The sequence below is a fragment of the Protopterus annectens genome, chromosome 2.part1 (genome assembly GCF_019279795.1).
Source record: "Protopterus annectens isolate FY-2018-M chromosome 2.part1, PAN1.0, whole genome shotgun sequence".
Taxonomy (NCBI): domain Eukaryota; kingdom Metazoa; phylum Chordata; order Ceratodontiformes; family Protopteridae; genus Protopterus; species Protopterus annectens.
In genome coordinates, this window is record NC_056729.1 from 72768346 (window position 1) to 72793659 (window position 25314).

A 25314-nucleotide genomic window follows, 5' to 3' on the forward strand; every position below is an offset into this window, starting at 1 on the left:
CTAGTGAATTTGGCAGCGTGTCTCTATCTTCTCAGCTTCCATCTGGACATGCAGCTCATCTATTATAGCAGTGACTTTTTCTCTATGAGCTTAAACACAGTGATGGGACTCAGATGGCTTAAGTAAGGAATGCTTAAACCTTAAGAAAAATGTCCAACAAAATGCTTTACGTACCATAACCAATTTGGCCTTGTGCAATTAAAATGTATACATCCAAAAATAAATTTACGTTCAAGCAAGATATAGATATTAGCAGCATTAAATAGTCTTCTACAGTAATGTGAACTAATTCTAAAGGAAAATTACACACTGTGACAGTTTATAAATAAGCTATAATTTATATGCTTAGGTCATAACAGCACTGCATTTGACCTATAGTGTTCTTCAATGAAACAATATAAAATTCATTTGATTAAAGGATTTCACTGCAAGCTATAACACATGTTAAAAATAATCATGCACTTAACTAAAAAAATGTGTTTACCTGTTGTCTCTTCTTTAGATCAGTAATAAAGTAATATAAAATTATACATAATATTTACATGGTCTATAACATCAACGGAGCAAACAAGGCAAACCAAAGGTTCAAAGAAAAAGCATGCTCCCATTACAGTGGCAATCAGTACCTCCTTTTTCTTTGACGGTTTGTTGTGACACCATACCCTATTGCACATTTATATAAAAGTAAAACTGCAGTAAAAAACAAAAAAATACAGTGACAATTTCCACAGTATTCATAAAACATGATGGCAGTTTTGCATACACTTATAAAATGACTGTGGCATAACTAATGACTAAAAAGTGAAGCTGTAAAAAAAAACATGCTGGTGCGTATTCTTGAAGACAAGAATGTGATGTTTTCAATGCAAACAGCTGTTCACTGAGAGACTCCCTGCAGCTTTGTCTAGGTCTGGACCTGTGGCCTTGCACCATCTTCTGTTAAGTCATGCCTGTCAAAAGTATAACATGGAGAAAAGTAAACATGTGTGACTGATGTTCTCAGTCTTATTAAAATAAATGAACTGTAAGTTAAAGCTAAACTTGGTAAGTTAAACAGAGGATCAACACCCAGACTTAACATTTTTTTTCAGAAAATTGTACCATTTTAGTTTTTAAAGAATTGCAGTAGTATTTACAACACTGGGCTACAAATGAGGAAAGAAAAAAAAAAAATGTTAGGTAAAATAGCTGATGGTCCAACAACGCAAATTCAATGTAAGGCATTACCAACAAGAAGCAGGTACCATCTTATGAGAAACCTAGCTCCTAATGTGTGCAGCTCTAAGAATACCTAATGTAACATCTCACAATAGCCCAACCACAGTAAAACATATAACTGATAATTTTAAAAGGCTATTCGCTATTCACATTGTAATGTGCACCATCTGCAGGTACAAGACATGGAGAGAAGGATTTAGAGAAAATTCTGAATTGCACTAAGCCGAGGAAATCAAGGAAGAAATCCCAACAGTTACCCACTGTAGAAATTATTTTCCTTCAACTGTGCACTGCTTTTTTATGCAGTGATAACAGTTACAAAGTACCTACCTCTTCACCTTCTGAATATCTCTGTATTTGAACAGTGCTGGCAGCAGAAAAACTAACATATGAAATCCTGTCTCACAAGTGGCTTTTATGCAAGGCTTGGAGAGGTGTGGAACTTTGAGTAACAAGCTTTTCAACAAAAAGAAGAGAGAAGAAAACGCTTTTACTTCACTTCTGCCTACGTATTTTAAGTTGCACTTAGAGTGACCTGTTTGGTGATACTTTATTGCACTTTTCTGCTTTTTTCTATGTTTTAATCAAAAAAGTTGTCTGTCTGAATATTTTAGTTTGTTGTGGAGCTTTAGTCTTGCAGCTTCATTTACAGTTTTGGGAAGATTGTGTATATACATTACACTGCACTTCTATCTCAACTACAGAATTACTTGTAAAGGTTAGTTTGTATTTTGAATCCTGTCTGGGGCCCTTATCTTGTAGGTTCATTTGCAGTGGTGGCAGAACTGTGAACTACTACCAAATTTGAGCATCAATTATTTATTACTGCATAGTTTTTTCATAGGTGTATACCAGGCTAACAAACACTAGGGCCTTTTTAAACCTAACCATGCATTTCAAATCTCTGACAAATTCTGGTACCCTTGATAAGTGTAAGTAGGGCTTGGGGGACAAAACATTTACAAGCAGGGACCTGGGAAAGGAACCATTTACAGGCTGCCTGTGTCCATTACAAACCTAGGTGCCAAACCAGGGTTGAATTTTCCCTTTCCTCATCTAATTGTCCAAGTTATATTTGAATTGGGTTAGGAAGGAACTCTGTTTCACATGGATGGGGAGCCTGTTCCAGAGAAGGAGCAGTCTCTGGGATAAATACCAGTCTCTCCAGCAGGTCCTACTTATATCACAGGCAAAGTTTAAGTCTTTACAATGGGTAATTCTGGTACTGTTTGTTTTGTAGATGTGCAGGATGCACATCAGTGTGGGATCTGACAATGCCTTGTATGCCATGCATAGTTCTCCCCTCAACGGCCTGTAGGAGACTGAATACAGGGATAGGGATTTCAGGTGGTTTGCATAAGATGTGTTACTTATGCCCTGCATTCTTATAGTTAGGAACCTCTGAGGACGTGCCTGGTTATGTACATTCCAAAGTGGGCACTTTAGTCATTGATAGGTCTGATGAATGCAAAATACAATGGGGTAATGACCTCCTTGGACTTAGATGCCATACCTCTGTTTATAGGTTGCACAACATAGTATGAATTCCTCACTACTGTAGACACATGATGGTCAAAGGTTAGATTACTGTACATGTGTACCCAAAGTCCCCGACTACTGGGCCAATACTTTGGGGAGTGTTGTCAATATGATAGTTACCAGGGGTGCATGACTTCCTGAAGGACACTATTACACATTTCTTGGCACTTAGTTTTAGTCCACAGCCCTGGCACCATTTATCTGTCTGTCAGTCCTTCCTGGAGAACATTAGTGTCAGTGGGGGATTCTATGCCTGCTCCTAATTTGCAATTGTCTGCAAATGTGGTCTACAAGAACCCCTTGACACTGGCCTTAACTCTAGAGAAGTACAAAAGTAGTGGCCCTAGGACCAAACCCTGAGATATTCTTCTTGTGACTGTCCTCTTTGTAGAGGTAGACTCCCCAATTCTAACTTCTTGAGTCCTGCCTGTGCCAGCTGGCTATCCACTGGATAACATAAAGGTTTATATCTAACCTGTTAAGTCTGTCAATGACGCCCGTGTGGGGTAGTGTATAAAATGGTTTGGCCAGGTCAAGGTAGGCAGTGTGAACTGCTTTGCCTTCATCCATTGCTTTGGTGACAGTCTCAAATAAGCCTACCATACTAAGTAGGTATGACCTGCCCTTGACAAAACCAACTTGGGTTGTGTTCAGTGTCTGGAGGTTTCCTGTGTCATTACTGATCACTTCCATGGTAATTCTTTCCATGGTTTTGCATATGACACTAGTGAAACTTATGGACCTGTAGTTTCCAGGGTCTGTGGATGGCCCAAACTTGGTGCAGAGGAATGGCCGTTGCTCATCTCCATTCGTTAAGCACAAAGCCTGTTTGGAGGCTGTGGTTAAACAGCAATTCCAAAGGGCCTGACAGGTCATCTTTCATGCTATTCAGAAGGCATTCTGGGATATTGTTTGGGTTCATTGATGCAGTGTTCTTGGGCTTAAAGAGACCATTAATGACCTGTTCTCTAGTGATAATGGGTGGAGTTGCATTTGATGGTATTTTCTGAGGGGGCAGGGGGAAGGTTAGAGGTGAAGTTGTCTCCCAGTAGGTTTGCTGTATCTTCTGGCTCAGTATAGGTGGCTCCATTAACAATGAGCTATGAACACAACTGTGTATTGCCTTTGAGGTTGTAGACATACCTAAAGAGGGGCTTTTGGTTGTCCTTGGCCTGAAAGGCCAAATTTACCTCAAATTTGGCTTTGGTAGACTTTATTTTTCCTCAGAGTTACTTGTTTAGTTTGATGAGAGTGCTTTTATCCTGCTGGGTGATGCATCTCCTAAATCTTGCCATGATTTTTCTCCTTCTGTTATACAACCTACTGATGATGCGACTCCACCAGGATGGCATGTTTTTTTAGTTAGTTCTGTACTTACTCCTGGTTGGTACAGCTGCCTCTATGCAGCTATTAACATACTTGTATTGAGTTTATGTGAACAGTTCCAGTTAGAAGCCAGTGTGTTTTCGGGGTTTAGGGCTTGCAATTTTGCCACGTTATCAATTAATAGTAGGATGTTAGCCTTGCAATAGTTCATCAACATGCCAGGGTTAGCTGAGGTTCCAAGTTTTTTTTACTTCAAAGGAGACCATTTTGTGGTATGACCATACCAGAGAGAACATTACATTAGGGGGTGTGCAGCAGTATCCCATATTAATGAGAACCAGATCCAGTATCTTTGCACCCCTGGTCAGGGTACTGACAATCTGGTCAAGGGAGTTTATGTTGACAAAATCCAGGAATATCTATGCGTGTACTTTTGGTGCTGTATATGATTCACAGTTAATAGTAGGGTAAATAACACCACCCATGATTATGGTATTGGCTTGGATGATGAGTGCTTCCAGTAAGTTTAAATACATGTCATGGCTTTCCTAGGTCATAGAGACAAACCTATAACTTGCAAGGAAGTGGTATGGGATTTTGCCTATAGTGATTTGAACATGGAGAAGCTAAAGTGCATTGTCTTGTTTGCCAGCCTTGCGGTATATTTATTTTTTATATAAACTGAGATACCTCCACCATTAGTCCCTGTCTATGTAGTAGCTCATCTAAATGAGTGGAAGGCATTAAAGCCTTGCACTTCCAGTGCAACGTCTGGGCTTTAAACAATGTCTCAGTGACTTCACAGATACTGTCATTCTCTAGGGTGAAGAGAGCTTGTAGGGAGTGGAGTTCCTTGTTCAGACTCCTAGCATTGAGCAGTAATACCTTTAGATTTTCTTGGTTTTGATTTGCTATGCTGTAAGTACTTTCAGATTGGCATTTACTCCATAAACAGTGTCACAGTGAATTTTCTGCAACCTAGTGCCTTACACAGTGGAGGAATTACAGTGGTGATAGTACTGTAAATTCTGCTCCAAAACTGGTGCTTCAGTGCTTTTACAGTTGTTCTGCCAGGGTCTTATATTTTGCTTATTATTTACCTGCTTAAAATTACATTCCAGTGGCTTTCTGTTCTGTCGTTCTTTGTGTCTGCCCTTTCACACCCCACAGAGACATTAAAGATATTTAAAAGTGAGAAATGAAATGCAGTACTTGCATTTTTTTGTGGTGACTCTTCAAAGTGCATTAACTTTCTGCTCTTATTTTCCCACAAAATACTGTCTTTTATGGGAAGGTAAGATTTTTAAGAATCCGTGCTCTCACAATGGACAGTCACGCCCATCCTAATTGGTGGATGTGAAGGGCATGACCAGCTGATTGTCTTCTAGGCTAAGGAAAAGATAAATAAAAATAAATAAATAAATAAAATTTAAATATTAAATTATTACAGTGCGTGGAACAACTGTTCTCTTCAGTGTTATCTTAATGTAAAAAGACTACACAGATCAGCTGTTCCAGCATTTGTTCCAGTGTCTTAAGTTCTTTTTCCCCATATTGTCTGTTAATAGCACAATGTCCACTGAGTTACTTGTAGAACAGAGCGTGTGTATGTATCTGTAAGAAGCATTTACAGATGTAAGCATGTGCATATAAATAGTGAGCACGTGCAGGCAACACTGCCATTTTGAGAGAACAGCCAGAGTGTTAACATGTATGAGTGTAGTAGTCAGTCTGTTTTTAAGTTAGTTTTCATTACAAAGCCTCATTCCTAATGCGCTTGTGTGTACTAAAGCTGCTTGAACTAAACCCATGAATGCTCATCTGTTTTATCCTGACCAGCCGAGCGACATTACTCAAATAAATTGCTAGGCAATATTGCACTTAGTAAGCTTTTTTTAATGTAAATAATTAAAAATAAAGTATTGTACTTAACTCCAAATTGTGTGGAAGTAAAATACATTTGAGAACTGTGTGGTATGTGAAATGGTTCTTTGAACATGATCTTTAAGCTAATGTTTCTGAATATCTAACCTTTCTGGGGGTCATGGGCCAATAGCTTCTTGCAGCTTAATTTTTTCCCAACCCTCCCACACTTTTTCTGCTGCGGTTTTAAAAAGCTCTCTCTCTGGCCTTTGCCCCTTATGGCAATCTGATTCCCAAAGTTCCCCCTCTCCACTTTCATTACTTTTGTTGTGTAAGCTAATTAAGTACTCCTCCCACACACTATTTTCCATAGATCCATAACACTAAGTGCCCACCCAGCAAACCAGTTTTGCTTTTGAAAAACCTCCTTTACTAAAAACTGTCTGCAGCTCATTTTCCCAGAGATCCCATCTGCTTGGCTCCCTTGACACACTCGGAGGGTTCTGAATTAATCCTGCTCCATCCCTGACAGATAACTGAAATTCAATATAATAAAATAAATCTCTTAACTGTTTTAGACTGCTGCCACTTTATTTTTGCTTTATTTGCTGGTTTTGCACTTTTAACTTATTTACTTGACATGTGGTTACCGAGAAGGTCTGACTGAGCAAAAAAGTGCCCATTCTTCCTGGAGGCCCGGGGAGAAAAGCTGCACAATCACAATCTATCAAAAATAAATTACAGATATTTTAAATCACAAAGTATCATGTAACACTACAAAACACAGGAGTGAAAACAGTACTGAGAAAAACAAAGAACATATATTTCATAGCAGAGTGCAATGAAAAACCTTAACATGAGTTGCAGAAAATATGTGAGGAAAAACTCATCAGTCATACTATTTGTTACATAGATTAGTATGTGATAAATGAGACCTGAGACAATTCTAATAAGATATTAGAAGAGATATTAGACATTACACGATTAGAGAAAGTGAGGGGAAATTGAGTGATGTCTCACTATGAGAGTAGGTGTTCATATTAGGGTCGTGGAAGGAAGCAAGGATGCAGCGATAAGGAGACTGCAAGAAAAGTACAGTGTGAAGTGTCTTCAGGTAGGTTAGGTGAATAGGGAGGAAAGAGAATGAGGTAGAGGAAAGGTTTGCAGAGAGAAAGTGGATAAGCTAAGGTGGTGGGAAAACCAAAATAAAGGAGTAGAGCAGGAGGTTGAAGAAAGTTGTAAGTTCTGACTTAGGTTGAAAAGGGGTGAGTGAAGTATAATGAGTAAGGGCAGCCAGGATTGGCACAGGAGCAGGTCCATAACTTTGTAAAGTATTCTTTTAGGGAGCATTTAAAGGTGGGTAAGTTAGAAAAGGTTCTGGTAGTTAGACATAGAGAGTCCCCTGTTTTAGCTACTGAGAATGGATATAGGTTTTGTCCAGGGGCTTAATTTGGTTTATTTATGGTGAGAAGTTGTTTGTCTTCTGATCTGAAAGTTCTTTTAGGAAAATATATGTTGATTAAATGGGTCAAAGATGGGCAGACTAATGGTTTGTGTATGATTTTATGTACTGTTATAAGCTGAATGTAGCAGAGGTGGAGGGGGGTTCCAGCCAGCTAAGGGTATTCAGAGCTCCACGCTGATGGGTAAAGTTGACCGAATTAGTAGTAAACTTGGCAATTTTGTTATAGCAGCTTTCAAGTGTGTAAATTAGTTAGAATTTGGTCTCCATAAAGTAGAGAGGGCAGAAAGTAGGCTTTGGCTAGAGTAATTTTTGAGGGAGTGCTCAGAAAATGTTTGTTTCTGTACAGCACGGTTAGTTCTTGATGGGTTTTCCTGATGCTGCTTTGGATGTGGAAGCCAGATTTAAGATTACCATCTGTTATGACTCCTAATAGTTTGGCATATTGAATTAATTCAATTTCAGTGCCATTTGCTGAAAAGATTTTGAAAGATGCTTTGTTAGTGTGAGTTTTGGGGTAAATAGGAGCTGTTTGTTTTTCTGGGGGTTGAGTAAGAGTTGGGCTTTTGTATGGCAGGTTACAATGGAGATGACAGCTTGTTGAATGATTTCTTGGAGGTAAGTTAAGGTTTTGAACAACAGATGATGGTACACTCATCTGCATACTGAATCACGGTGCCTTCACAAGAAGATGAATTAAGTTATTGATAAAAATACTGAAGAGTAGAAGGCCAAGAATGAATCCTTGTGAGACTCCTGAGAAGTGGGAAAGTATGCACAGATGGACCCTTGTCATTTCACATCTTGTTGCCTGTTGGCAAGGTAGCTGGAGAACCACTGAATACATGCAGATGACAGACCCAGGGTGGAAAGCTGATTAAAGAGTGTATTGTGATAGACCATGTCAAAGGCTTCTGATAGATCTAAAAAAACTGCAGATACAAGTTTATTAGAGTTTCGAGCTGTACTGACAGTGTCTGTAAATGAAAGTAATGAAGTGGAAGCGCTGTGGACTGGTCGAAATTCATGTTGCGTATTGGCTATTAGCTTATTTTGTAAGAAATAGTGCAAACATTATTGATATATACATCTTTCAAGGATTTTAGAGAGGGGATACAGGATAGCTATGGGACAGAAATTTGTAATGTTATTGGAATTACCTCCTTTGTGTAAATGGATAATATGTGCCAATTCCATAAGTTAGGGGGTACAGGTTGTCAGCTGAGGAGAAACAAGGTTTTAGTTTATGTAAAAAATTTTTTATGGAACTTATAGAAACTGGTTGAAAGGTAAAGTGGGTGGAACTGGCTAGGTGCTTACTGGAGAACTTGCAGTTAGACGAGTTTTGTGAAGGAGACATGCTAGGTTCTAAGGTGGGGGAATATGCTAACAAGCAGTAAATCCAAAAGAAACGAACAGTAAGCACCACCAACAGAGTCCACAAACACTCAGTGAATCCTTTTAATACCCAAATGCATACAACAGTAAAAACAGTTAAAACAGATAAGAGCTTTCATCCAGGAATCTCCCGAGCTTCCTCAAAACAAATTTTACACAAAGTAAAAGCACTTTTAAAACATGAATACTATTTATTATTCAAACTTAGAAATCTGCAAAAGTTCCTAACCTAGTTGTAATTGCCACGAAGTAAGGGAGGATTCACAGTTTAGCCGCCCTCAGCCTTAAAACACTGTTGATACAGTGTTTTAAGGCTGAGGGTGGCTAAACTGTAAATCCGCCCTTACTTCCTGACAGTTACAACTGTCAGGAAGTAAAGGAGGATTCACAGTTTAGCCGCCCTCAGCCTTAAAACACTGTTGATACATTAGTATCAACAGTGTTTTAAGGTTGAGGGTGGCTAAACTATGAATCCTCCCTTACTTCCTGACAGTTACAACTAGGTTACGAACTTATGCAGATTTCTAAGTTTGAATAATAAATAGTATTCATGTTTAATGTTTTTATACATATTTATTTCTATATATTTTTACTTTTTGTAATGTTATAACTTCTATGACAAGTGTTTTGTACTATTTTAAATACTCATATATATTTATTTGGGTTCCCTTCACATGGTCGATATTTCAGAATGTCGACATTCATATGTCCGAGACCATATGATCGACATTCGAAATGTCAACCATGCGGAACCAGCATCTCATGGAAAGATTTCCATCTTATGTACTGTAGTGCAATCTCAGAGTTGGTATATTTAAGTTCTGGGGGGTATGGGGGGATGGAGTGCCCCGATGCAGACCTCCCTGCTAGCAGTGTGAAAGTAAGTGTTTTTTATTTTTTACTTGTATAGTTGACGTTTTGAATGTCGATCATATGGTCTTGGCCATATGAATGTCGACATTCTGAAATGTCGACCATATCAAGTAGATCCATATATTTATATAACATAACATGACATTCATGTAATTTCTTCTATTTGAATCTGAAGGGTTAACTTGGAGGTGTGCTTATGAAACGTGATTGGTTGTGTAATTTGGCACACTGCTTTAAAAGTGCTTTTACTTTGCGTTAAATTTGTTCTGAGGAAGCTTGGGAGATTCCTGGGTGAAAGTGCTTAACTGTTTTTACTGTTTTATGCATTTAGGTATTAAAAGGATTCAATGAGTGTTTGTGGACTCTGTTGGTGGTGCTTACTAAGGTGGGGGACGTTAGCTGCGTGGAAGGGGTTGTGTTAGGTGAGTTTGAGGTTCAGTTGTTTTGCATTTTATGAATAATGTATTAAAATAAGTAGCTGTCTGAAGAGGGGGTAATGTCTGGGTATAGGCTGGGACCCTTTTTCTTTAACTGGGTTGATGAAAAAGGATATAGAAGACCAGAATGTTTTAGGGTTGTTTTTATGGTTATATTGTAGGCGAGTATAGTATGACTTTTTATCTCTCAACATGTTTCTTAACTTGGTTTTGTAGCTGTCTGAACAGTTTCAGATTTTTGTCATGTTTCTTCTTTTGCCAGTTAATCCACACTGTGTCTCTGTCTTTTATAAGGAGTTTGCAATGGTTGGCGAACCATGGGGTATGGCTGTTTTTAATTCTTTTTGTATGCTGTGGGGCTAAGGTGTAAAGAATATTTAAAAATTCTGCACTGAAGTATTCAAATGCATCATTTAAGGGGAGTATTTTTAGAATGGACCAGTTAACCACTTCCAGCGCTTCAATGAAAGACTCTTTGGAGAAAATGGAAAGAACACAGGTAGTTGTGTAATATTCCTATAGGTAAAAGCTGGTAGGTGGTCACAGTGTATTTGGGAGGGTACTTGAGGAGGAAAAATTAGATGGTTTGGTACCCAGAATCCAGTCGGGGCAGATTGTTGGGAGTTATTTTTGTCATATCATGTTGGTGTATCAATAAGTTGAGTGAATCCAAAGAGGTTCAGGCTGCTGACTGCTGAATTTGCAGATAAAGACTGCCAGTCACTGTTTACATCACCCAGGAGGTTAATTTCATTTGTATTGTATCTGCTACCTAGGATAGTATGTTTTCAAGTATTGGAATGTTCTGCCTTGAGGGATATATAACATCACAATGCATATGTTCTTGGCTCTATAAAGTTTTAGGAATGAGATTAAGACTTCAGTGTTTCCAAAATTTGGGGCTGTGCTTGTATAGAGAGTTACAATTAGCATATTTAGGAAGATTATAGCTATCCCACTGTCTTTTTTGTGTGTTCTTTCAAGCCTAACATTATTATAACTAGGGTAGTATTTCAGCATCTTTTAATTCAGGTTTTAGCCAGGTCTCTGTTAAGGCTAGAATATCTACATTATGTTGAGTTATCCAGAAATTAAATTTTGGGATTTTGTTGCATATGCTTCAAAAGTTGAATGTGACTATTTGTACACTTTTAGGGTGTACTCTATGGTTCAGGGTTCGGTTGGGATGGATGTCACCACATTTACGGATGGTGGACAAAGATAGTTTGTTTATTGTGGCATTTTAGTAGAGATGCATATAAGCATTACTTTGACTTTGGGACTGGCATTTTGTTATTTTTGGGTTATAACAGTAAGATGGAGTTATGGGAAATAAGCCTGAAGTGATTTTTGAATAATTAGTGGGAAGATGGTTGATAGGTGAGGAAAAAGTAATAGTTGAGGTGTTTTTATTTATTATTACTACTGATGGGGATGAGAGGAGGATGAGGATGAAAAAGGTGATACAGGAGGGGAACAGCACAGTCTGTGTTGCAAAAATCCTGTAGTATGGTGAGGTGAGTTAATGACCAGAAATAATAGTGTGGAGAAGAGGTACGTTTTGATGGGGAGTGAACAGAGTGAGATTTAAGAAGGAATTTAGAACAGACGTGGTGGGGATGATACAATGAGAACAGTCTGTGATCAGACAGTGCAGTTAGGCACAGCATATGAGGATGTGTACAGGAGGGGAGTTAAGACAGCTATACATTTTGCTGTACTGGGATGGGAATTGGGGGTAGGGTACAGGAACAGAGTAAAACCAGAGTACAGTGAGAGCTGAATAGAGTGGGTTGGCCCACGGTGGAATAAGTACCAGGGAAAACAATTAAACTGCAGCAAGACAGGAGGTAAGACAAGCCCTGACAATTTTAAAGGAAGTAACACAAGCTGCTAGATTAAGATACACCTAAGTTAACTGCAGTAGGCAGTAGTGTAATGAGTCTGGCTTGAAATGAACACAAGAAAAGAAGGTAGGGGCCGAAATGTATACCCTGGTTATTATATTGTATTTTAACTCTGTTTTCAGCCAGTTTCGGTTGTTTATTATTGTAATTATTTTTCTTCTTTCTAGGACAAGGTTGAACCAGAATGAAATAATAGGTTATGTTAAGAAATTAAAAAATGCAAAGTATCTTATTGTACAGTGATGCAACTGGATGGAGTTGATTTCACTCGGGTCATGGGGTAGAAAAGTGATTTTGAATTTGGAGCCACAAAGGCTATAGTAGCTGGAGAACAACTGAGATGAGGGCAGGGCCAATCAGGTACTTCAACATAATTCAATTACTTCCCCAACTGATGGTGTCACCAGAAACAATCAATGAAGTACGTTTATGGATACAAAGACAAGGGTTTTGAACTATGTGAAGTGAGTTAAAGCATTTAATTTAATTGTTATGGGTTTTATTTGCTTCTTCCATTGAAATTTTACACTGCTAGAGTAAAATATGCTAAAGTGTTAATTTAGCTTCACCTTGAATAGTATAAGGCCTGTGGGTGTGGGGATGCCCCTCCAGAAGATTCAACTGAACACTCTGATGCACAAGTGAGACAATACAAGGAATTTCTTTAAGTTTAATTTGATCCTTGGAAACTGCCTTACATAGGTTTTAACTGAAGGTATTTCTTCTTTTGTGCTTTTGCAACTAGAGTGAAACTCAGCTGTAGAAGTTCCCTTGGTAGTACGACCGTCTTAACTTTTACAGCAGAAATTGTCAGATATACTATGTGCTCAGTACACTGGGACAGAGACCAATTAAAATAATGAGGATTGTTTGGTGACTGAACTGGGTAGATAAAGTACTACTTGTCTATGCTCTGCTGCATTAAGTAGTGTTTGACCAATGTAAGTAGTACACTTATTTCACAGTTATACATTTCTGCTTTATAGTCTTTAAACTAGAAAATAAGGCAGCTAACATGAGATATGTCTAGGTATACAACATTGGGATTACTAAAATGGAGGCTTCCATAGTTTAGAAGGACAAATAGAAAATAAAGTAGCTAACAAGTGTGCTGGTATACAAATTTGGAATTACTGAGATGGAGGATTTTAGAAGGTGAGGTAGAACGCCTGTCTCATTTTGTTCCCACACTTTGCTACACAACATACAGTCTGTAAATGTGAGATTTAAGCACATTAGGATAAGTAACTTAAATTTTAACACATATGAAAAATCTAGGCAATGACCTAACTCTTTTCACAAACAGAACTGTCTCATTACTAACAACTGTCTCGATTAGCCAGTAACTGTGCTGTTCATAAAACATAAAATCAGGTACCACAACTGAACCCTACAGCAGAGGCCAGCAGAAACATTAGCATAAAGTTTTAGCGAATATCCAAATATATATGCTAGAAATTAGCTGCAGAGTTTAAAAAGCAAAAAGTTAGGGGGTATCATTGAATTCTTTTAAAGGTCTATTAAAGTTCAGTTTTAAAGGTCCCTAATAAATGAAATCACCTTGTCCAGGTAGTTTAAATTATTCTGTGATCATATTAAACTCTCAAGCAATTCTTTTTGCGTTTTTACATTAAGAGGATTGGAAATGCCCATCTAGTGGCAGTAGATGGTGGCCTGGTCTATCCAAGTTGGAAAACACACAAGAAAACTTTTACCTAGGGACTTGTTTGTTGCTGAATTGCACTTGAGAGTCCTTTTTGCTGTGCATTTACATTAGGGAGTCCAAGATTTTCAATCTTATGGCAGAAGGTGTTTGACTGGTCTCTCTGAGTTGGGAAGCACGCCATGAGAGCTCAAAGTGTAGTTGTTTACTGGCCATAGTGTACAGGAGTCAGTTTTCAGTTTTTTCTCTTTGCTATAAAATAGGCCTGTTTGCACTGCTCTGTGCTCAATTTCACAGCGCTCAGCAACACTTGGCTAACTTGCCTAAGTAAAGTGTTTGCACTACATCCAAAGCCATACAAATTAAAATAAGCAACCTTACTTAATTTTTTTGCACTTTCTACTGTGCTCACTACTGTTTGCCTGCATTTTTAAAGCATTCAATTTTGTGACAGAAAAACTGCTTTTTTTCTTACGTCTGTTAGTCTTTTGAATTGCTTGGTTTATAAACTGTTTTGTACAAGGGTGATCTACCCAGGGATTTAGTTGTTCGTTGTTGAATTGCACTTGAAAGTTCATTCTGTTGTGCTTTTACCCTAGGAAGGCCAGGATCTAATTTGGTAAGCACTCTAAGGGAGCTCAAAGTGTAGCTGTTAATTGGCCAGAGGGCAAAGGAGTCAGTTTTCAGCTTTTTGCTGTTTGTTATAAATTAGGCAAAGGAGCAGAGTTGTTCACCATGCAAGTGGTAGTGGGCAGTGCCCTGTACTGAAACAAATGCTCAGACAGTAAAATGTACCTATAAAACTTTATTAGGACTGTAAACTATAACACAGGGAAGCATTGCACAGAGTTAAGCTTAGAGTAGCTAGTTTGCATATTGAACAGCACTAATACCATATTCTAGCACTATCTAATATCTGCCCTTAACCTTAGAAACCACCCTAAGGTACCTCTGTAAAACCCGTCCTTACAAACGACCCTAATATAGGTCCGGACAACATGGATATTCAATTTCCAAAAATCTCTGTGGCCAAATTGGTAGAGACTGGCATTCCGAGACATTGTAGCAATTATTTCATGTTCTCAGACAACCATTTAAACCTTAAAGAAACTAACACAGTATGCGAGAGATGTACATAACTTCCTTGAAGGCAAAAATCTTGCTTACAAACAAGGTTGCCAAGAACACAAACACTGCATTCCCACACATACTGCTCACCACACACACAGACCATCTTGTGCTGAGGAACTTAAAAGAAACATTACCTAACCTCAAAGTCCTCCTAAGCTTACAAACGGCAATGCTTATTCTCGGCAATCTCTAAAGCACACACCAAAAGCAACAACAAACATTACATATGAGCCTACACCCAAAGGTCTTCCAAGACTGAAACCCCTAAAGGAATCAAACACTTTACCTAGGACTCTTGCCATAGAAGACTGCACTGTACAACACACAAATGCCCCAATCACCAGGCTAGACAAGGAGAAGATAATGGTCATCTGCTTATCTGGAGCAAGAATCTGCAACATCACATACACACTCAAGTCACTGCACCATAGATACAAATATAATTCTATAATAGTCAGTGTGTGTGTAAATGACCTGAGACATATCTCAATGGACTACAAGAAAACAGACATTATGGACCTCTTTGAATGCGTGTCATAGACAGGTATGAGCCTTGCATTGAGCAAAATTCTACCTTCACTAAGGATGGTGCCACAGTATGAGCAAAAATGATTAACTGTAACAACTGGCTTAGATTCTTGTCTCATTCTAGGAGGATTCAATATCTGTCAGAATAGGAGGACATTATGGTTAACGGACAACGTTGCTTTGCCATTTAAAGTCTGTACCTCTCCCTTCTGGGCTTTTGGATATTCGCTAAAACTTTATGTGCCCCTTTTTTAGGCAATGCAAACTTTCCAACATGCAAAAAAAAAAAAAAAAAGGAACCCAAAGCCTTACCTTAAGGTATTACTGTTCAATGCTAGGAGCCTAAACAAGAAAATCCACACCACAGACATCTGTGCTGTTACCGAGACTTGGTTTAAAGACACAGAAAGTACTCCATCAGTACAAGGCTACAGTGCCTGCTACACATTTAGACAAACAGCAGCATAGACAGGGTCTAAAGGCAAAGATGTTTCAATCTACATCGGTGCCAAATATACCTTCAGATTGGTTAAACAGGATGAGGCACTAGAGTTCATCTACATGCAAATTACCAGGCAAAGTCCCTCAGCATATCACAGCTAACTACAGGTCACTATCTATGCTCCAAGAATTTCGTAACTCATACACAGACCTACAGCAGACACTCACCATCCAACCAAATACCTTGTTCAAGAGGGACTTTACCACTCTATAAACTAGGAAACATACACTACCTCAAACTTTCAGGCACATTTCCTGGACTTTATCACTAACATCTGGAACAGTATATGCTATAACCAGAGGTTCAAATATACTGCACTTATTACTCACCAACATGGATGAGTCACATCCTAACTGGTGGGGTTGGATCACAAAGCTGTCTCCTTCAAAATAAAAATCAACTCAGAAAATCCAATTAAACCTGCAACAGTTAGGAATTATTCTAAAGCAACCTACATCCTACAAAGTGGCATTTTGATAAAATGAAATGCCCCCTCGCCAAACCCAGAGATCACAGCAACCTATACAGAAAAAAACTAACACCAGATATAACAGCAAACATCATAAGCAAACCATACTACTGGAATCCCAAACTTAACAGGGTATGTAACAAAAGGAAAAAAAAGTAATCACCAAAATCAGAAAGACATACTCTCATAAAAACAAGGGCTCACTCGTGTAGACCCCTCAACCTTTTAGCCACAAGAAATCTGAGCAAAGCCTAAAATAAAGGGGGAGGGGATCAAAGGCCCAGAAATAGGGGCATATTTTAAATACTGCTCTTATAGATTTAGAAAGTTGCTAGAATAACAGGATTTGTGTTGGCATACATTTTCTGATGGGCCCTAATCTAAAACTCAAATATATGTCATTATTTACTGATGTCAACCCTCAGTGATTAGCCAGAAAACCTCAAATTTCACAAGAAACAGACCAAAAATATGAGGCAAAAATCTTAACACTTGACAGGTTACAGCTCACTGATTACACTAAACAAGAAACTAAGAAGATTAAGTCCAACAAGGCTAACTCCATGGACAGGTTAGCTCTCAGGCTAAAGACAACCACAAGACCTTCTTCAGCTGTGTCAAAAACCTTAAAGGCAGTACACAGCAGTGTGCTGAATTGGTGGTAAATGGCACCACCTTCAATGAGCACAGAGACATAGCGAATCAGTTGCCTGAAAAATTCAGCTAAACTTCACTCCTCACTCCTCCCTGCTATCCGTTGTGAAATCCCTTCTAGCATAACCCTCCAAACTATCAGAAGGGAGCAGATCTTGGTGGCATTTGCCATGGCCAAAACACTGCCTTAGTGGGTCCCAACAATATTTTGGGTTACTTCCTAAGCTGGTTAAAACATGACCTTTCAGGACCACTTGAGGCACTTTTCAACTACAGCCTCAAAACAGACTACATATGAAGTGACTGGAGGACTGCAGTGGTCATCCCTCTTCACAATGGTGGTCCATCAATTGATCCTGGAAACTACAGACCATCACACTGACAAGTCTAACATTCAAAGCCATAAAATAAATTAGCAAGGAAATGATCAACAAGGACATTGGCAACCTACAAACACTAGACCCTTCCCAGTTTGGCTTTTTTAAGGGGACTATCTTGCCTACTTAACATGGTAGACTTCTTCAAGAGCATCACCAAAACAACTGATGAAAAGAGGTCAGTGCATGCCACCTACCTTGACCTGGCTAATGCATTAGATACGATACCCTAGTCAAGTATTGTTGACAAATTCACTGAATTAGGCATAAATCCCTACATAAATCGCTGGATTGACAGCTGACTCGCAGATAGTACCAAAGAAGTTAGGACTGATGAGACCACCTCCACCAAGAGACTGGTCACCAAAGAAGTACCTCAGGGATCTGTGCTGGACCCTACCTCACAAAGCTAATGTCAGGGACTTCTGGCTCACCAAGTTTGCAGATTACTGTAAATTGATAGCTATCATAGATTCTCCCCATGACACTAACATCCTACAAGAAGGCCTAACACAGACAAATAAGTAGTGCAAAAGCCACAGTTTAAAATTTAATGCCAATAAGTGCATTATAGTGCCCTTTGGGAAAACGTCCACACAAGCCAATTACTCCACTGATAAAACACCCCTAACAGTCAAGGTAGTTAAGGATCTGAGAACATACATAGGCAGTGATCTGGCCTTAGACCAACACATAGCCAAGATAGTAAGAGACGGTGAGACACATCCAATAACTATTTCAAATGATGCACAACTGCACCGTTTGTTACTAGTACCAGTTTTTAGTGGTGCACTTGATCTGATTTCTTTGTTTTATTTCAGATCATGCGCCAATAACAACTAAGAGAAACATGCATGACAATGAAGTAAAAATGAGGTACTGGCACTTCTCCACCTACCTGTTAAAAATAAATTTAAGGACTGGGTAGAGAAAATTATTCGGGGGACATTTTTTTTCAGAAGTTATTGAGTTGGTGAGTTGGAAAAAATGAAAGCAGAGATCAAGTATATGGTATTAATAAAAGAAAATGAGACATAGTTAAGAAGTAATAGGAATTAGAAGGACTGACAAAGGTTAAAGTACTGCTGAATAAGGGAAATATCACAGAACAAGAAGAGGTGGAGTACTAAAGAGAGAATAAAGGAGTATATGGATAAAATGCATGACTTTAGAAAGACTGCTGATAAGCAACTTTTTTTTTTGATAACTCCAGAGCACAAAATCTTTTAGCACAACTTTGGCAATATTAAGTGGAGAGGGTTATTGCCAAACTTAGGAAGCCTATAATAAGAAAAATAACCAGACATCCTGTAGAATTATTAGAGATGTTTCAGAAATGTTATGAAAATTTGTATAAAGTGGAGAAATGGGGAAATCAAGAAAGCACAAATGGAAATGTTTATGGAAGACTTGAATATGTAACGGTTACAGGTAGACGAGGCACAACAATTAACAGTTAAGACAGAAAGAGATCACATAAAAATGCTGATGTACAATCAATCTCTAAGAAAATCTCCAGGAATAGATGGTATTCATGTGCAAGTCTGTAAGTTAGGAGTGTAGAAAGTAATAAAGATTTGCAAGATTTTGTTTAACAGGGTTTTAAAAGGAGGGGAAGCAACAGCATCCTGGAAGAAAGCTGTGGTGGCTGTGATGGCAAGACAGTAAACATCAATCAGACCTAGCTTCATATAGGACCATTTCAATTTTAAACTAAGACTAAAGTGTGTATGTGTATAAAACCTAAAATAATGGTAAAGATGTTGTCAAAATTGATAGACATGGATCAATGTGGTTTTGTGGAGGGGAGGCAAATATCTGACAACATTAATAGAACAATGATGATCCGTGCGAAGAAGAGTGTAAGAAAATACTTCTGTTGTTGGTGGGTCTTGATGCAGAGAAAGCATTCCACAAAGTAAGCTGGGATTTTATGAATAGGGCAATGGAAGCATTTGCATTCCCTGATAGAACAGCAAGGTTAATTAGGAGAATACAGGAGTGATCAGAGGTAAAAACTGAATAGGGATGGTTCCTTTATGACAAGTTGTGTATGAACAGAGGAGCCAGTCACGGGTGTCCTCTTTCTCCTTTGTTACAGTTTTATATTTAGAGACATTTACAAAGAAAAAAAGGGACTCAGAAATTCAAAGATATAACTGGTATGGTAATCAAGAAATGTTGGCTTTATTTGCAGCCAATATTATTTTGTACATGACAAAACCAAAAAGGACATCTCAGTATCGTGGAACATCCTGAGACAGTTTCAAGCCTTTTTTGGATATAAAATGAAGAAAAAAAAAAGGATATAACTGTAAACTACGTACCCACACATGAAATTGTCCAACAATACTCATATTTATGGGGATAGAATAAAATGAAAAGAAGTATGTAGGAGTATGGATTAAAATGATTTTGTTATGGCAGCTAAGGATATGTGGGAAAAGACTAAACAAAAGATAATACAAAAACTGAGAAACTGGAAGCTCTTGTTTATGGCTATGGGCAGCAAAATGCAAGCAATGAAATGTTTTTAGTCCCTTTTGTTTTGTATTCTGGCCGCATATTTTTATCAGCCAGAGAAGTTGTACACAGTAACCGATAAAGAGCTGAAAGACTTTATCTGGGAGGGGGAAAGAACCAGGGCCAAGTGGGATAAGTAGAGTAACATTACCTGATATGAAGGAAAATTTTAGAGCTAAACATTTGAGGTTCCTATATATAACAAAAAAACAAAAACGGACCAGCACGTGCAGGATGATGGTAATAATATTTATTGCTGCATCATAGCACAAAAAATCTTGTCAACATAGGTAAAAACCTATGCTGAAGCAAACCGGTTTCGGCTATTGCTAGCCTTTCTCAATGCCAGAATAAGATAAAATAGAAACATCCACCATATTAGACCCTTTTTATAGTCCCACTCTTAAAGGGATATGACCCGCATTTAAAGTGAGTATATTGTAATACAATATACAAAACACATAATAGGCAAATATCAATGGTCAACAAAAAGATATGTATGCACATATCTCATGTTAAATTGTATCATATTAGAGACATGTACATATATAAAAAATAATCTGCACATATTAATTATTATGTGCAGATAATATAAAGCAATAGAAATATGATAGCCATGCCACTCTAAATATACTACAAATACCAATACATATATACCTGGTACATATTAATTTATAAAACTGAATAGTGCCAGCTATAATAAATGTTGCAATATTTCATATTTGCATGGTTACCCATATTTTGAAAAAGTTGGAAATCAAAATAATCACCTGAATACAGTTTAATATCCACTCAATATGATGGTTCTAATGTGTTTAAACCTGGTCTGAATAGACCCCCTAATCTAATTATCCATTTATTCTCCATATCATTCAGTTTTTGGTGCCATCCTGCTTTAAATTTTCGATGGAGAATAATTCTGTCTATAATGACAAATGTAAAAGTAGCTGAAGGATGTTCCAAAGTATGTTTATATAAAGCGTTAGTAGTGCGTCTATTCCTAATGGCACTCATATGTTCACAAATTCTCAATTTGACAGACCTGGAGGTCTGTCCAATATAGAATGCCGAACAATTACAAGTGGCCAAATAAATGGCCCAATCAGAACTGCAATTAGCAAATATCCTAATATCAAAAACCTGAGACGTATTTTTAGTGGAAAATTCACAGGTTTTTACCATATATTTGCAAAAAGAACAATGGCCACAAGGAAAGCTACCTTTAAGTATTTGGCCTCCTAAAGTGGTTTGTAAGGAAATGTGAGGAGTGTATCTCTTATAATGAGTAAAAAAGGAATTTAGGTTCCTAGCTCTGCGGTAGGAAAAAAAACATTGGTCCGGTAATATACGGTTCAAAATTTCATGTGACCGTAATATATCCCAATGTTGATTGATTATCCCAATAAAACGATTGGTATTGGCCCCATATGTAGTTACTAACCTCAACATAGAATGGTCCTTGGAGCCCAATTGGGTCTGATGCTTAGATTTATACTGTAATAATTTACAGCGAGGTAAATTACTAACAGTCTTCAAAGATTTGGTAATGTTGTATGTTTTATATCCACGATCAACAAATCTGTTCGATAAATCATCACAAAAATGAGAACAATCCTGTGAAGAAGAACATATCCTCTTCATTCTCATAAATTGTGATTTAGGAATGCTCTGGATGATGTGGCGTGGATGACAGCTATCCGCATGTAGCAGAGTGGTATACTGAGGAAATTTCCTATAAACAGACGTAGCTAAGGTGTTATCCTCAAGTCTCGTAACCAGAACATCCAAAAACACAATGTTACCATGTTCAATATTAGCTGTAAATTTAATTCCAAAGGAATTATCATTAAGATAATTCACAAAATTAGATAGTTGTTCCTTATTACCACGCCACACCATCCAACAATCGTCTAAATATCTCCTCCAAATGTCTAAATATGGAAGAAATGTATTGTGTTGTATGTCGTATATATACGTGGCCTCAAAATAGCCCATAAAAAGATCCGCATATATGGGTACAAACGAGGCCCCCATTGCTGTTCCATTAATTTGCCAATAGGCTTTACCATTATAGTAAAAGATGTTTTTACACAATACAAATTCCGTCAGTTTAGTCAAAAAGTTGTTAAATTCCATTGAATAAAGATTGGATTTATACAGCCAATAGGAAACGGCTAAAATGCCTAATTCATGTGGTATACTGGTATATAATGAGGCTACATCAAGAGTACACAACCACCAAGAGGATTCTAACTGTGAATCATTAACAATATTCAGGAATTCCGTGGTATCCTGAATACGTGATCTGATTTGAGTCAACAATGGTTTTAAGTAATGTGTAAGGAAGGCTGATAAAGGTTCAGTTAGAGAACCACGCCCAGATACAATAGGTCTGCCTGGGGGATTCTGAGCATCCTTGTGTATCTTAGGTAACAAATACAGGTATTGTGGAATGGGTTCCTCCACTTGCAACTGTTTGGCTAACTGTTCAGTGATTACCCCTTGGTTGGTTGACACTTCCAAAAACCTATCAATTTCTTCCTTAAAATGTGGAGTCGGATCTACATTTAACTCTCTATAATAACTAGAATCCGATAGTTGTCGTAAAGCCTCATTGATGTAAGCTTGATGGTCCATAACCACAATGGCACCACCCTTATCGGCCATAGTGATAACTAACTGATGGTTATTTTTAAGTTCCAACAATGCCTGTCTTTCCATGGGAGATAAATTATTGAATTGTGGTTGGTACACATTAGAAAAATGTAACTCTTTCATAACACATTCCCTAAAAATAGAAACATGTTTGTTCATCGGAGGGACAAAAGAGGATTTACCAAATCTGAATTCAGTTGATCTTTGAGAACCATCAATATCTGAAAAAAATATTTTGAGGTTTAATAATCTACAAAAATCATTAACATCATTTAGTAAATCATTTTCAGAAACCACAGAGCTTGGGACAAAATTCAATCCTTTATTTAAAAGTGTAATCTGAACTGGGGAAAGGACAGTCGAAGAAATATTATGAACATTGTTGATTACTTTATCATCTGTTTCAACAAATTTTGTAAGGTTGGGGTATTTGAACCTAGATCTATGTTTTCTGCCCCCCCTCCTCCTACCCTTTGATCTAAAGGGGGCATCTGTCTTCTTTTGGCTACTGGGGACGCCTGGCGGGAAGTCACTTCTCCATCAGTAGCCGAAGAAGTTTCCTCTTCAGAAGTAAAATCTGAGGAGATATTTTGATGTCTAAGAATAGACCTAGGTCTTTTTTTATTATTATTGTTAACCCTCTGAGTGCTTTTTGGTTCATTAAATCTAACTGTTTTCTGACTGATAAAGGGTTTGCCTTTTTCATAATCCATAAGGTCACGCTGAAATTTGTTGATCTTGCGTTTCAACAATTGTTTCTCAAGAATAGACAAATCTTTAGCCAAATCTGAGACATGCTGAGAATAATACTCATACTTATTAAATTGTTCAGCCTCCACACATAAACTTTGAATATCTGACAAGTTAGCTGTAATAATTCTGTCATAATATTTTAACAAACATTCCACAAATAACATAGAAGATGAGTGTTGTGCTTCAGCCCAGTCTTTGGATAACTCATTATCTATCTGTGCCACTAAGGGTTGTAAACGTACTCTCAACCCCCTTGGTGTTATATCTTTAGCTTGATAGGCTTTGAACAATTTCATGTGCCATATATTAGATCGCAAGATCTTCATCTGTCTCCCAAGTTTAGTGAAAACATAACTGCATTTCTGTTGGTCATTTGTTATAGGATTAGACATAGTTGAACCAGCACTAGTAGTCAGGCCAAACACTTCAAGATTATCCTTATCAGATGCTAATCCTTGTAAAATTTCGTTTAAATCCATATTTGAATAATTCCAGAACCCAATTAAAGACCTTCAGGACATATAGTTTTCTAGAACTACCTCAGACATAAGAGGTTTATGATTGAAAATATATATATATTGGAAAAAATCCAAAAATATAAATACAAAATGTTTAGAAATGTCTGGATTGTAATAGTCAAAATACCAACACTACCAATGTGTTATCAAAGGACTTATTATTATAAGTGACCAAATCTAATAAAATATATTGACCAGCAAAATGCTAGCCAAAAAAGTAAACAATGATCCAATAAAAATTAGATCAGAAATAAAGAACCATATGTCCCAGTAGAATCAAACCAGAACACAACCTAAATATAGTAACTGGATCGACATTCATCTCACCCAGAACCTTTAAAGCTGGTATTTATCCTTCCAACATCAAAACAACCATCGGCCACCTAATTATGCCAATTATGGTTGAATGAAAAAATAGGATACAACCCATAAGACTCAATTTGAGAGTATCCAAACAGCTAAATCAAATGTTCCTCACTAGGTCGACCTTCGTCTCATCTAGTGTTTGTATTAACTATATTACAAATAGTTTAACACAAAAAAATATATTGGTCACCATAAATAGGTCAAAAATATTAGTTGAAATAGTGTGGTATATATATTTGACTACACCCAAACTAACCCAAGATTATTCAATTATGTTACCAGAACCACATTATGGTGAGGTTGTCCCAAAAAAATATATACCAGCCCAAAACAATTATTATAAAAAGATAACGTAGGGCGTAGGGCCAAACCACCAATGCCAAATTTTGTTCAAATGGCACAATATAATCCAATCGTTACCCTAGACATATCTTATAGCCAACAAAAACAATTGTATGATAGAAACTGTATAACTTACATACAAATAGTAAGTTAGGAAATAAAAAAACATAAGAAATTAAAAGTCTTCACATTGGCTTAAGCGTTTAGCAAAATGTGCCGTGAAAACCAAATATTGTGTAGTCATAAACATATTTAAAGCATCAAATGACAAATATTTTCAAAAACCATAAATCATGCTGCATATTTAAATCCAAAAGTATGTTAAGCTAAACAAAATGGGTTAAAACAAACCCCAGTAAACATACAAATTGTTAAACAAAACATGAGCACAATTTTATATTTTGAAAGTCCAAAATAATGTCCATTCCCAAACGAGTAACTAGGAAATATATCATGCTCTCATAATGTTAATCCTCTGTACAGAAATCGCAAACTGACAATAGTAATAAACTCGACAGTTCAAAACAGTTATTATAGTCGCTTGTTTGTTTACTCAGCGGGCTTCAAAAGATAGTTTAGCCTGCCCTGAATCCCTCGAAGCTCATAGATTAAGCCAGTCCCACACAGTACCTGAAATTAAAGCCCACGTTTCAATAACCATACAGCCGAAAAGTGAGCAAATGGCAGGAGATGTTAAATCATGGCTGTCTCGTCACCGTATGGAACAACCATCCATAAACAAGGCCCAACACGTAAAAGTCCAAAGTTAACTGAGAACAAAACGTATCCGAAGACCACCTCCAGCAGAAC

The 25314-nt window shown here is 37.5% G+C and overlaps 1 protein-coding gene across 1 annotated transcript in view; it reads right to left on the reverse strand.

Annotated features, from left to right (window-relative positions):
* Positions 1-312: 312 nt before the first annotated feature.
* Positions 313-25314, reverse strand: part of ESYT2 (extended synaptotagmin 2) — an 813806-nt gene continuing 788804 nt past the window's right edge. The window contains exon 18 of the mRNA XM_044063428.1: positions 313-950. Within this exon, the coding sequence (XP_043919363.1) occupies positions 905-950 (46 nt within the window). The 3' untranslated portion in view covers positions 313-904. The remainder of the gene's footprint in view (positions 951-25314) is intronic.